This window comes from Haematobia irritans, chromosome 4 (assembly GCF_050003625.1).
Source record: "Haematobia irritans isolate KBUSLIRL chromosome 4, ASM5000362v1, whole genome shotgun sequence".
NCBI lineage: Eukaryota > Metazoa > Arthropoda > Insecta > Diptera > Muscidae > Haematobia > Haematobia irritans.
In genome coordinates this window covers 49,804,313-49,818,270 of record NC_134400.1, presented here as the reverse complement: position 1 = coordinate 49,818,270, position 13,958 = coordinate 49,804,313, and the positions used below count along the sequence as shown (strand labels likewise).

The following is a 13,958-nucleotide window of genomic DNA, read 5'->3' as shown; positions in this document are numbered from 1 at the left end:
ATATGGGAGATATATCTAAATCTGAACCGATTTCAACCAAATTTGGCACGCATAGCTACAATGCTAATTCTACTCCCTGTGCAAAATTTCAACTAAATCGGAGTTAAAAATTGGCCTCTGTGGTCATATGAGTGTAAATCGGGCGAAAGCTATATATGGGAGATATATCCAAATCTGAACCGATTTCAAACAAATTTGGCACGCATAGCTACAATGCTTATTCTACTCCCTGTGCAAAATTTCAACTAAATCGGAGTTAAAAATTGGCCTCTGTGGTCATATGAGTGTAAATCGGGCGAAAGCTATATATGGGAGATATATCCAAATCTGAACCGATTTCAACCAAATTTGGCACGCATAGTTACAATGCTAATTCTACTCCCTGTGCAAAATTTCAATCAAATCGGAGTTAAAAATTGGCCTCTTTGGGCAAATGAGTGTAAATCGGGCGAAAGCTATATATGAGAGCTATATCTAAATCTGAACCGATTTGGCTGGTATTTCGCAAGTTTTTCGAGATCCATAAAATATTCGGATGTACGGAATTTGAGGAAGATCGGTTGATATACACGCCAATTATGACCAGATCGGCGAAAAATATATATGGCAGCTATATCTAAATCTGAACCGATTTTTTCCAAAATCAATAGGGATCGTCTTTGAGCCGAAACAGGACCCTATACCAAATTTTAGGACAATCGGACTAAAACTGCGAGCTGTACTTTGCACACAAAAATACATCAACAGACAGACAGACAGACAGACAGTCGGACAGACAGACGGACAGACAGACGGACAGACAGACGGACATCGCTAAATCGACTCAGAATTTAATTCTAAGCCGATCCGTATACTAAAAGGTTGGTCTATGATTACTCCTTCTTGGCGTTACATACAAATGCACAAACTTATTATACCCTGTACCACAGTAGTGGTGAAGGGTATAAAAAGCAGCATTTTTGGCAGGGAATAAATACCAATAACCTTACGGGAAGGTCAAAATCCTTTTTTGAGTGTATGGGCTTCACCATTCCTAAGAAGTCAACTATTGAGATCTTTGTATAGTATATGGGGGATTTCTTAGGTAAGACTTAAGGGGTTTCCAATAAGAGGTGTTATTTTGTTATTCAAAGAAAAATTTTATTTTAAGAAATAAAATGATCGGAAGTTTATTCCTAAAAAAATTAAGGAATCACATTAAAAATTAAAAGCAATTTTAAGCTACATGGCTAATCCGATAAGAACCTAACCTCACCGACTGATGCTTCTGTCCAATTCTTCGAAGTTTAAAGGACACGCCGATTGAAAAGGTTACTACACCATAATCGACTTTCCTAATGCTGTTACTCACTTGAAGAGGGCCAACAAGTAAGGAAAGTCTAACTAACCGACTATTTTATACACTTCACCACCAAATTTAGAACAAATTTTTTGCTACCAACGCAAATCCTTCCAATTTATTAGAAGCTATATAAAGGCTTATTTTATTTTTGGGAGTCACCGTGGTGTAATGTTTAGCACGACCATGTTTCAAACATAGGGTCGTGGGTTCAATCCCAGTTTCGACCACTCACCAAAAAGTTTTTCAGCGGTGTATTATCTCCTCTCATTAATGCTGGTGACATTTCTGAGGGTTTCAAAGTTTGTCTAAGCGGTTTCGCTGCAATGTGAAACGCCGTTCGGACTCGGCTATAAAAAGGAAGTCTCTTGTCATTAAACTTAAGATAGAATCGGGAAGCACTCAGCTTATATGGGCGCTATATATGGACCGATACGAATCATTTTTTGCACAATTTGCATAAGAGGGCATAGATCAACGTTATGTATCAAATTTCGACGAAAAGTTGCTCTTCCAAGAGGCTCCGGAAGTCAAATCCGGAGATCGGTCTATATCAAAACATGGACCTATGCCTACCATATTCAATTTTTGCACATGAGGGCGTAGATCAACGTCACAGCAAAAAAATTTGGGAGTCCTTCTTAAGACACAATTTATAAAGAACTTCCAAAAATGCCCTCTGTTTCCCCTTTGGCAAAAATCCAGGGGTGTAATTAAGGTATCTGGTGGAGCACCGTGGAAGCCAATTACAAACCAAACACACAAACCATATAGTCCAAACCAAATGGTTCAGAGAAATCTGTGCTTAATGAGAACACAAAGTTTTTCAGTTCACAGGTATGATTTTATTAACACCATTTATATTTTTATAAATAATACCGATTTCAAGATTAGATTTTTCTATACAATTCAAAAAGGTATTTAATTCAAAATGTCTTCCACACAATTCAGAAGGTTAGTTCAACAATACTTAATCAAATTCATACAATAACAACAATATATAAAAAATAAACGAGTAATAATAGCCTTATAACTAATAGAAAAAATCCCAAGCCCAAATGAAGTGGCCATATCTCAAGGATACGTAGACACGCACTATTCATGAAGTTTGAGTACAGGAACTTTCACAGATGGCGGTAATTTTTCGGGACATTGGCTTACAAATGTTAACATCCCGGCCCCCTTGCAGTAACCTGCAATAAAAAATAATAGTAATTTGCAAAAGAGTATACCTGATCCCATTGTCCATCAAGCGAATCTCTAATTTAAAAAATTTTCTCCAATTTACTTTAGTTAACTTTATCCATCCAGTATAAATAATTGAAAAGATTTAAAGGTCCACGAAATGCTCCAAGTTATTTACTTAAGGTGAGCACCCTCCGGATATAATATACCCAAAAATGGTAAACTGAGCAAGTGGCTTTCCAAATGTTCCACCAGCAACGCCGTTTCGGATAATCTTAGAATATACATCACCCCCTAACGAAAGGTGTATGTAACCCGAAGAATAGAAGGTAGGATCAGCTAGTTGCAATCCAGGATACTCATCAACTATATTCATATCAACAGACTGTCTCGGTGTCAGTACGGCAAACTTTTTACGTACTTCTGCATACATTTCGACGGGGCTGCCTATTCCATAACATCCATGCAAACGCAAAGCACACTTATAGGAGTTTCCAACGCGAATAATTTTTTGACCTATGCGATGCACTTACGACTCCTCTATTATAGATACCTCTGACCCTGGATCAATAAGAACCCTTTCATTGACGCAACGATTGCCACTCACAATTTTTACCATCGCCGTCGGTCGGATCATTATGGTTTCTTGAATGGTGTAGGTCGTGGACGGACCCCATCTACGTTCTTGAAATCCACCTTTTACCACATTTCTGGATTTGTATGGAATTACTTGTTGCGATGCATGTTTATTTCGTCTACTTCTGTCTGGAGAACGAGTACGTTTTCTCGAATTGAGAGCTGAACCTTTGGCTATTTTGTTACCTTCTGTGGACGAACTTGGTCCAGCTACAGAAGACAAATTAGACGAACGAGGTCCACTAGTTGAGGGGCTTATGGACGAACGAGGTCCAGATCCGGTTTTAGGTTGGGACGAACGAGGTCCTAACCTCTTTACGACGCTTTTTACTACCCTTGCAGACGAACTAGGTCCGGGTTTATGTAGCAATGTATGATGCATATCACCACATTTTTTGCAACGTCCCTCACTTTTACATGTACGCCATGTATGGTCATGAGCCAAACAACCAGCACAATGTCTATATATCGACACTATTCTCATTCTCTCCGAATAACTCATAGCCAGAAATTTACTGCAAAAGCGAAGTGGATGGTCCTTTAAACATATTCGGCAAACAATTTTCTGTTTACCTTGGCGATTTTCTGGAAGATATCTCTTTGCTTTTACCATGATTCTAAAATAATAAACAAAACAAAAAAAAAAAAAAAAATACGAAATATTATAAGATATTAGTCCGTCGGAAGCAAAACAAGTTTAACGATAGGTCTAACTAGAAGACCTCGTGCTGTTTGGATCTCGGCTACTCTGACCTTTTCGTCTACGCCAGGAAAAACCTTGGTAATACGACCTAATCTCCACTCGTTTGGAGCTAAATTGTCGTCACGCACAACAACCATATCATTTACCTTCAAATTTAGCTTTTCTGTCTTCCATTTACTTCTCTTAAACATTTCTTTTAAGTATTCTTCTTTCCATCGTATGCATATATTCTGGTTGAGCGCTTTCACTCTCTGCCAACGATTGATTATGGAAATTGGAGCTTCATTAATTTGAGGTTCCGGTGGGGCTAAAAGGGGTCCTCCAACCAGGAAATGTCCAGGAGTTAAAGCATCAATACAAGACACATCCTCAGACAATGGGCAAAGGGTCCTAGAGTTTAAACAGGCTTCAATGCGAGCCAAAAGGGTTGAAAACTCTTCGTATGTGTACTTTAGATTTGAGGCTATCCTTCTGAAATGATGTTTAAATGACTTTACGCCAGCTTCCCACAAGCCTCCCATGTGGGGTGCCCCTGCGGGATTAAAATGCCAATGTATTCCATTATTCACATATGTTTCCATAACCTCTGAACTTATATTTCGAATAAAATTTCGAAAATCTGACTTTAATACCCGTGAAGCTCCGACGAAATTTGTTCCATTATCAGAGTACATGTCCTTCGGGCTTCCACGTCGGGAAACGAATCTTGCAAAAGCAGCCAGAAAGGTGGGTGTAGACAAGTCACTAACAGCTTCCAAATGTATTGCCCTTGTGGCGAAGCAAACAAAAATCGAAACATATCCTTTAGTGATCAAACAAGCCCTGCCCGTATAATTCTTGATGTCATAAGGTCCAGCAAAATCGACACCCACTCGAGTGAATGGTCGTTCAAGTATAGTTCTATCAACTGGCAATGCAGACATAATCTGTTCGCGTGATCTCTTAGCATGAATAGTACATGTCTTGCAACGACCTATAACCGATTTTATTAACGTCCTCGACCTCGGAATCCAGAACTCCGCTCTGAGAACCCTCAGCATCAACTGAATGCCTCCATGCAAAGTAACTTGGTGTATAAAGCATACTAAGAGATGCGACAGCTTACAATTGTAAGGTAAAATAATAGGATGTCTTTCACTAAAAGACAAGAAGACGGCGTTGGCAAGCCGACCCCCAACACGAATTAATCCATCCTCGTCGACAAATGGGTGCAAATTTAATAAGCTGCTACTCGAATTGATAGGCTGACCATTGGTAAGATTTAAATACTCTTCAGGAAAGTATACCTTTTGCGTGATAATAATGAGTTTCCGTTTAACAACCTGCAATTCATTAAACGAAATCTTTGCATCAGCGGCCGAATCGAACTTTCTCCTAAGTAATGAAATAAATCTGTAGACATATGCCATGACCCTTAATGCCTTTGAATAAGAGGAAAACCGGACTAACACATCTTCAAAGTTCTTGATGTATGTAAAGAATATCTTAATGCTTCTTCGTTCCTCTTCGGTAGAAAATTCTCGTTGAGACTCAATTTCCCAGTCGTTGCCTCCGTCGGACAACCAAGATGGACCATGCCACCATAACGAGTTATCTATCAAATCCTTAGGTTGTACGCCTCTACTAATGATATCCGCTGGATTATGTTCCGACCTGACGTGTCTCCAACAATCTACACCAACTAAATCAACAATTTTCGACACTCTGTTCGAAATAAATGTCGTCCACGAACAAGGGGGCTTCTGAAGCCAAGCGAGCACTATCATCGAATCACTCCAACAATAGAACTTGGTATGATTACTGTTCAAACTCAATTCGGTCCGTAATGTACCAATCAACTCCGCCAATAACAGTGCCCCACACAGTTCTAGTCTTGGCAAAGAGACAGTTTTAAGAGGTGCTACCCTTGATTTTGCAAACAGCAAGTGAGTTCGAACGATACCATTATTAGATCTTATCCTTACATATACACAAGCTCCATATGCTCTCTCAGAGGCATCCGAAAATCCATGTATTTCCACATGAGTGCTTGGGTCAAACCCTATCCACCGTTCTACTTTAATATGGTTTAAAGCCTCATAATCATTTATGAACTGCAACCAGCGTTGTTTACTATGAGCAGTCAAATACTCGTCCCAGCCAGTTTTATCAGCCCATATTTGCTGCATCAATATTTTCGCCACGATAATAACTGGCCCCAACCACCCGGCAGGATCAAACAATGAAGCTATTATGGACAAAACTTCCCTTTTCGTGTAATCGTCCTTCAGATGAATGGGTCTTATCGAAAAGTAAAATGTATCACTTTTAGCATTCCAACGGATACCCAAAGTTTTTGTCTTGCTTTCATCGTCAATTTCTAAAAAGTGCTCACTAAGAAGATGTTCTTGTGGTAAATCCTTTAGAATTCTGTCATCATTGGCGGTCCACTTTCTCATAGTAAATCCAGCGGAGGATAATGCAGCAATTAGTTGATTCCTAGCCTCTATTGCCACTTCTAATTCATGTGCCCCTGCAAGTGCATCGTCTGCATACATCATATGTCGCAAAATTTTTGAAGCGAATGGTAATTCACATTCCACATCAGAAGCTAGTTGCAACAAACTTCTAATTGCCAAAAAAGGTGCACAATTAACACCAAAAGTAACAGTCTTTAACTCAAAATCCTGAATATCCATATTGGGATCCCTTCGAAAAACAATCCTCTGAAAACGGGTAAATTCGTCATGCAATAGGATCTGCCGATACATCTTTTCAATATCCCCATTAAAAACGTATCGATAGAATCGCCAGCGAATAATCAACAACATTAAATCATTTTGTAAAACGGGACCAGGATACAAAGTGTCATTCAAACTAAGTCCACTTGAGGTCGGATAGGATGCATTAAAAACCACCCTTAACTTTGTTGACGTTCTTTCTGGCTTTACCACCGCATGGTGGGGTAAATAATACCCCGTGCACTTTTCTGTAAGCGGGCCCACCCGAATCATATGACCTAAGGATTCATATTCAGCGAGGACAGTATCATACTTCGCTTTCAATTCCATATTCCGTACCAAAGAAGCTTCGTTTCGTAGAAATTGTCGAAAAGCCTTCGTTTTCGATAGCCCCAATCCCTTTCCCTCCAAATGCTGCGGTTTGAAAGGAAGACTAACCACAAATCTACCGTCAAGGGATCTGGTCGTTGTTCGCTTGAACAACTCTTCGCAATATTCCTCCTCTGCCGTAACCGCAGACACTTTTGGAAGCTCCTCCAATTTCCAAAATTTTTCCAATTGCAGATTCATACAAATCTCATTACAAAAAGATACAACAGTAGTAAAACTGCTACATTCACTATCCAAAGGTCCTGACAAAACCCAACCAAATATCGTGTTCTGAGCAACAAGTGAACCCAAAACGTTCCGTTGAACCCCATCCAACAGTATGTCAGGATAAAAATCTGCCCCAATCAAGATATCTATCTGATTGCTTTTAGAAAAATTAGGATCGGCCAATTGTAGATCTCCCAGAGAAAAGCTGTTCGGAATAGAAATAGATGAACTAGGAAGTTTCCCAGTCAGCTTGGGAAGTACCAAGCCACACATCTGAATTCCTGAATGATCTCGATATGTGGAAGCTAATTCAAATGTACATTGTTTCTGGGTTAATCCCGCCAGCGCATTGTTCAATCCTGAAATTCTTGCGCTTATCGTCGTAGTTGGCAAGCCAAGGCGTCTCTGAAGTTTCTCAGATATAAAAGATGCCTGAGAACCCGGGTCGAGTAACGCCCTTGCAATATACATAATTCCATTAACCTTAATGTTCACCAGAGTAGTTCCTAGTAATACCTGCCGTTGAGATCTAGCAAAACAATTCTGTACCTCCTGATCAACTGTAGAAACTTCAGAAATCAAAATAGGGTCGTTTGGTTCAGTCTCTTTTACATCCGTACTTAAAGCTACACGAGCTTCGCGATGTAACAATGTATTATGTCTCGATTGACACTTGGCGCAGCTCAATTTACTGGAACATTGATATACCCTATGGTTGTTACTAAAACAGTTCAAACAGAGGTTATTCTTCTTGACAATACCAAATCGTTCCTCTGGAGACATCTTCAAGAATTTATTACAATATTTAAGATAATGTTCCTGAGAACATATAAAACAAACGACTTTATTGGTACCCGCCTGATACGTCTTAACTCTTCTATGTGTGACCGTGGAATTATCTAGTTTTCCCACCTGTTCATGAACACCACTATGTGTCAAGTCAAAAACTGTCTCCAACGACTGAAAACGAGCGGTCAAAAAGTTATCGAGATCCGCCCATCTCGAGACTTCGGTCTTTTCCCTCACAGTCTGCTCCCACAAAGACAATGTAGTGACCGGAAGTCGTGAGGAGCACAAGAACACAAAGATAGGATCCCAACTATCAATATCAATTCCATATAAATTAAGCGAAGTCATGCAATTGTTAATATCCCTTTGCAACTTCTTTATATCATGAGCGGTTTCCGATCTAACTGGGGTCAGGTTGAAAAGTATTTTCAATTGGGTATTTACAAGAATTCGCTTATTCTCATACCTATCCTTCAGATTGTTCCACGCCATTTCAAACCCCTCGTGAGTCAGTGGTGACTTCTTAACAATTTCCAAGGCTTCACCCTGAGTATTCTGACGTAAATAAAACAATCTCTCAACTGCAGTTATGGATCTACAATCGATATAAACTGCCGTAAACATATCTCTAAATGACGGCCAAGAAAGATAGTCACCTTTAAAAATCTCGGTGGTGCAAGGAGGTAATCGCAAGCGATGGTCATTTGTTCTAATATCCTCCACCTGATGAGGCGTTTGATTCACCGAATGGGCCGTCGATGTGAGAACGGAGCTATTCAAAAACGTCTGAGAAAGCTCCCCCATAGCCGCCGCGCATGTGATGTACGCCTCCCTACACTGTTTGAAAAGATCCGACGCCTCTTTCTCCTGTTCCTCCGAGAAGTCAGAATCTATACTAAATTTCTCATAAGAAGTTTTTACCTTATTCCAAAGACTCTTAAACTCCTCCTTACGAAGCTCCACAGTGAACATCGTATGAGAGGCATTTGACATTGCGTTATACTCATTCTCAAAATCCAAGAACAAAGCGGCAAATCTCTTAAATTTCCGTAAAAGAACAGGACCCTCCATAATGCAAATCTGTCCGCCTCCAGAAGTATAACTTCCGCAAGTCCAATTAACTTTCCAACTAAAGCTGCCTCAACCACAAAAATTTACCGCAACAATCAAGATTAACAAATAAATAATAATAATAATAGCCTGATTAAAATTAATCAATCTTCTCGGCACGGCCACTTCACCTGTCAAGTGGTGCAGTTAAAAAAAAATTCAAATAATACCTGCCCCAAGACTGAATTAAACTTATATACACAAAAAATCTCCTTTCTGATTCAATCACGAAACCAATCGATCCAACTACTTTTTAATTGAAATATCTCCAATTACGAAAATGATAGTATCAATCATAGCTCCAATTGGGCACAGGAAAAAAATCTTGATTAAAAAATTGATTGATTCCAAATTTCAAGTAATTTCTTAATTGATTCAATCAAAAATATAATCGATGTTGATTGCAAAACCAAATTAAATTCTTAATTAAAAAAGGTAACTATCTTCAACTACCCTATGAATTGGCTTTGAGTTCTTATTTGGATCAACAATTGCGTGTTTGAAATATATCGTAAATTACAAATTCAAAAATAAAAAATTTTCATCACCCTTTCTTCTTTCCTTTTCCTTCAACTGACTCAGTCTTCCGAATTTGATTAAAAAGCTAATTTTATCAGTAAATTGATTAGTTGAAAAAAAAATGTTCAGCTTCAATCAATGATATTCTTTCCTGTGTAGAGGAGACAATCAATCATTCGCCTATCTATAATCAATTTACTCCACGATTACAAATATAATTGGGGCCCCGAGAGATCCGATCAATGATCTCAGTACGTACGTAGATACCAATTATCCCCAAACAAAATTCTCAACGTCCTTTTCACTTGAAAGTAGCTCAGATCAAATTTAAATGTCAACTGAAATAATTGCCATCATAATAAATAAATGACAAAAAACGAAAAAAATCAGCCACTCCATTTACCAACCGATCAAATGAATTCCATATATACCAACATCAACTTTTCAATCGGAAATACTTTTCAAGTGCAAACACAAAGGAACAATAAAAACCCCGAACAAGACGACCCCTCTTGTTATACTGAGTTACTTCCAAGAAAATATCTTGTCACGTCTCCTTATTATATGTCTCCTCAAGTGAAACTGAGTAACGATACCAAGCATATAACAAAAACCAAATGAAGTAAAAGCGAGAAGTAAAAAGTATGTAATTGCATTTAACAATTGATAAAATTCATATCAACTTGCCACAAGCAAAATATTTCTAAATTTGCTGAAAATAATGTAATTCATAACTTTTGCTTGGTTTCGATAATCACTATATGTGCAAGCGACACATCTTCCTATTTCAAGTGTCCTTCCATCAAATAATCACAGTGCTGCCCACACATCAAACTAAATACCGTCGATAACTATGCCATGAAAATCAGCTTAAAATTTACAAAACCAAAAAAAAGCAAATCGCTTGCATTCGCAATACGCTATTCACGTATAAACGCAGAATTTCTATCTTTGAAAAGGATTTGTGGTCAATGAATACGGGAAAAAATAAAAACAAAATGAGTATTACTTTCAATCAATAAAAAAAATAGTCTTTATTTCTTCACACGCCAAATTAACCACACTGATCTCGACTAAAATAAAACAATGGGAGAGACAAACTCGAATTCTCTCTTCATAACTTCAGATTGATAATATATTAGGACATATAATTTTATAATAAAGAAGTATCATACGGAAATATTAACCCAAAAAAACGACGCAAATCACATCTTATTTTAAAGAGGTCGAAACAATTTTATAAATGACAGGAGTTAGTATTCCAATATGTATAACTGGTGGGCAGAATTAAATAAATTGTGGTGACATACCTTGATTCCGAAAAAATGCAACAACAAACCTCGTCGACAAAATAGGACAGAGAGAAAAGTCTCGCGCTATTTCACAAAGTTCTTTTTGCACATCAGTACATATCTGTTTCACTTTCACACAGTCTGTATTCGTATTCTTCAATTATTATTTTCTTTTTTTTTTCACTTTTCACTTTTCTTGAAATTTCCTATGTTTATTTCATTGTTTATGTGTCTGGTGTAGAAATTTTATTTACTTCCGAAAAAAAAACTCACTATAAATTGCACTATCCAAACTAAAAAACAATTGACGGCTCTTGCAATAAAGAGAGAATGTGAACGTCAGCAAAAAGGTCAAGAGTTGCCAGATCAGCTGAGAATACGAGGGAACATAAATGTTTCAACATATGAAACAAAACAATCAAATCACTAATTCTTGAATTTGGTTTGGATTAAACACTTCGTCGCTTCTTTGTTCGATAAGGTGCCTCCCTTGCTCCAAAAATCCGGTTCGAAGGACCTTGTTTCCCCTATGGCAAAAATCCAGGGGTGTAATTAAGGTATCTGGTGGAGCACCGTGGAAGCCAATTACAAACCAAACACACAAACCATATAGTCCAAACCAAATGGTTCAGAGAAATCTGTGCTTAATGAGAACACAAAGTTTTTCAGTTCACAGGTATGATTTTATTAACACCATTTATATTTTTATAAATAATACCGATTTCAAGATTAGATTTTTCTATACAATTCAAAAAGGTATTTAATTCAAAATGTCTTCCACACAATTCAGAAGGTTAGTTCAACAATACTTAATCAAATTCATACAATAACAACAATATATAAAAAATAAACGAGTAATAATAGCCTTATAACTAATAGAAAAAATCCCAAGCCCAAATGAAGTGGCCATATCTCAAGGATACGTAGACACGCACTATTCATGAAGTTTGAGTACAGGAACTTTCACAGATGGCGGTAATTTTTCGGGACATTGGCTTACAAATGTTAACACCCTCTCAAAGATGTTCTTTATTTTAACTGCACAGAAAGTTCATTTGAGTCAATTTTTTTATATCCCACTTTTTTCATATTTTTAATAGGAAATTTATTTTATTTTTTTTTTTTCAAATAGGTTAAAAACAGAATTAAAAAACTGGTACAAATTATTTAAATTTAGGCGAAAAATGGTAAATCATTTCTAGAAAAATTCCGAATTTTTGAAAATGTTTGATGACAAACGTTCCAGACAAGCGTTATAATGCATTTAAAATCATAAAAAAAATTAAAAATTATTTATTTGTCAAAATATCACAAAATTTCTTAATTCACATCCAAAACACTGAATTCGCCTCACATCTTAAGAAGTGATGCAAATTCAGCGTAGCGGCTGCTGAATTAGTGAATTTCCATCCTATGACAAGCCCATGTTAAATTCGTCGCTTCTGCATCAATTTGGCACCATTTCCGGATCCAAAAAGAACATTTTCACTACTTTTTTGTTGGCGCTGTTTTTGCTGCGATTATGTTCCAAATTTCGACGAAAAGTTGCTTTTCGGGAGATCGGTCTATATCAAAACACGGAACTATACCTACCATATTCCGTACAGCTATTGGTGGTCTTAAAATACCTTCAAAACAGGCGGCCATTATTATGACGTCTCAGAATACCCCCATCACCATTCTATGGTTGTGGGTGTAATAAAGATTTCATGCATTTTTCCGAATTTTCGAAAAATTTCCTATAGCTCTTAAAAAATCATCTTTTATAACACATATACACAATTGACAAGAGTAAAATATTTTGAAGGTACAGAGATTCTCCTCTATATGTTACCATCCTAATTGATAGATCTAGGATGACGACTTCAACAAACAGATAGACTGAAATCGTTGGATTATCCTTGAATTGTATCCTCATCAAAAATTTAACAGGATTACATGGTTGGAAATCTACGAATGGAAGGGTCATCTTATAGTAAGTACCGTCCCTTGTGTGGCCTGCTTAAACTTGGATTAATTCATAGGGAAATCAAAAGATGAAAACGGAAACATATGTATTTATTTCAATACTCGTATCAGCTGTATGAGCAGAAGGGTTTCGCTTTCAAATTCTCAAACTCGATAAACGAAGGGAGGAAGTTGCATTCATTTTAAAATCAAACGTTTTACAACAGCTGTTTTTGACTTTTATTAATAGAGAACGGTACAAATGAATGAAAAACAACTCAGAGGCAGTTATTCCACTCACCACCATTTTTGCCTAATGGGACCCTTAATTAGGGCTCTTGAGTTAGTCATTCATCAATTTTCATAAATTTGAAAGGACCAAAACGTGTTCTGTGACAGAGAGAGAGAGAGAGTAAGAGACAAAGGAGAGAAATAACACCTCCTTGATTTAAGACAATTAATCAGTATGACATAAGCGAACCAAGTGCAAGCAGTGCATGACAGCTGATTTTAGTCCTGAATTGCTGGCACAAAATCATGACATCATCGTGTTTGTCTCTCTCCAATTCCAGCAGATGATGTGTCATCCTTAGAACAATATCATCAGTATGCCACCAATGCGTTAGGAGATTTACACATTTGCTATTTTTATATTTTCTAATTTCTTTTCAAGAAATATGAATTGATCTCTTGTATACCGGAAAACAAAATACTCAAATGATCATAACACTTCTCCCCCCTTCGTATTGTAAACACGAGTCACAAACATAGCACACCTTCCTTGAACAAGAGAATATCCTGTATTCGCAGAAAACCCAATGAATGGAATTCACAATTACTCGTTTGGAATTTTTAGCATACCGCTGAATCCTTTGAGTTGCATTACTAAAACTGAATGGTCCTATTGCTGTTGGTTTTTGTATCCAACAAAAGACCACAAGGATAATATCACAAAAACAGCTGAAATTGTTTACTGCATACGTATGTGTGCCCATCTCTCATACGGCCGATCTCTCATTTATTCCACAGTCAGGTTTTTGAATATTTCATTCATTCATTCCGAAAGAGGCTTTTGAAAAATTTATTGCTGGATAATTTTCCATTCTTCGGTTTTTAGAGGG

At 37.4% G+C, this 13,958-nt stretch overlaps 1 protein-coding gene across 1 annotated transcript; it reads right to left on the bottom strand.

Annotated features, from left to right (window-relative positions):
- Nucleotides 1–2,434: 2,434 nt before the first annotated feature.
- LOC142235393 (uncharacterized) lies at nucleotides 2,435–9,040 on the bottom strand. Its single transcript, XM_075306646.1, has 5 exons — nucleotides 3,875–9,040; nucleotides 3,734–3,777; nucleotides 3,078–3,675; nucleotides 2,840–3,005; nucleotides 2,435–2,532 (listed from the first exon to the last, which is right to left on the bottom strand). Exons 1-5 carry the CDS (start codon nucleotides 9,038–9,040, stop codon nucleotides 2,435–2,437), a joined length of 6,072 nt encoding a protein of 2,023 aa, XP_075162761.1.
- Between the last annotated feature and the right edge of the window lie 4,918 nt (nucleotides 9,041–13,958).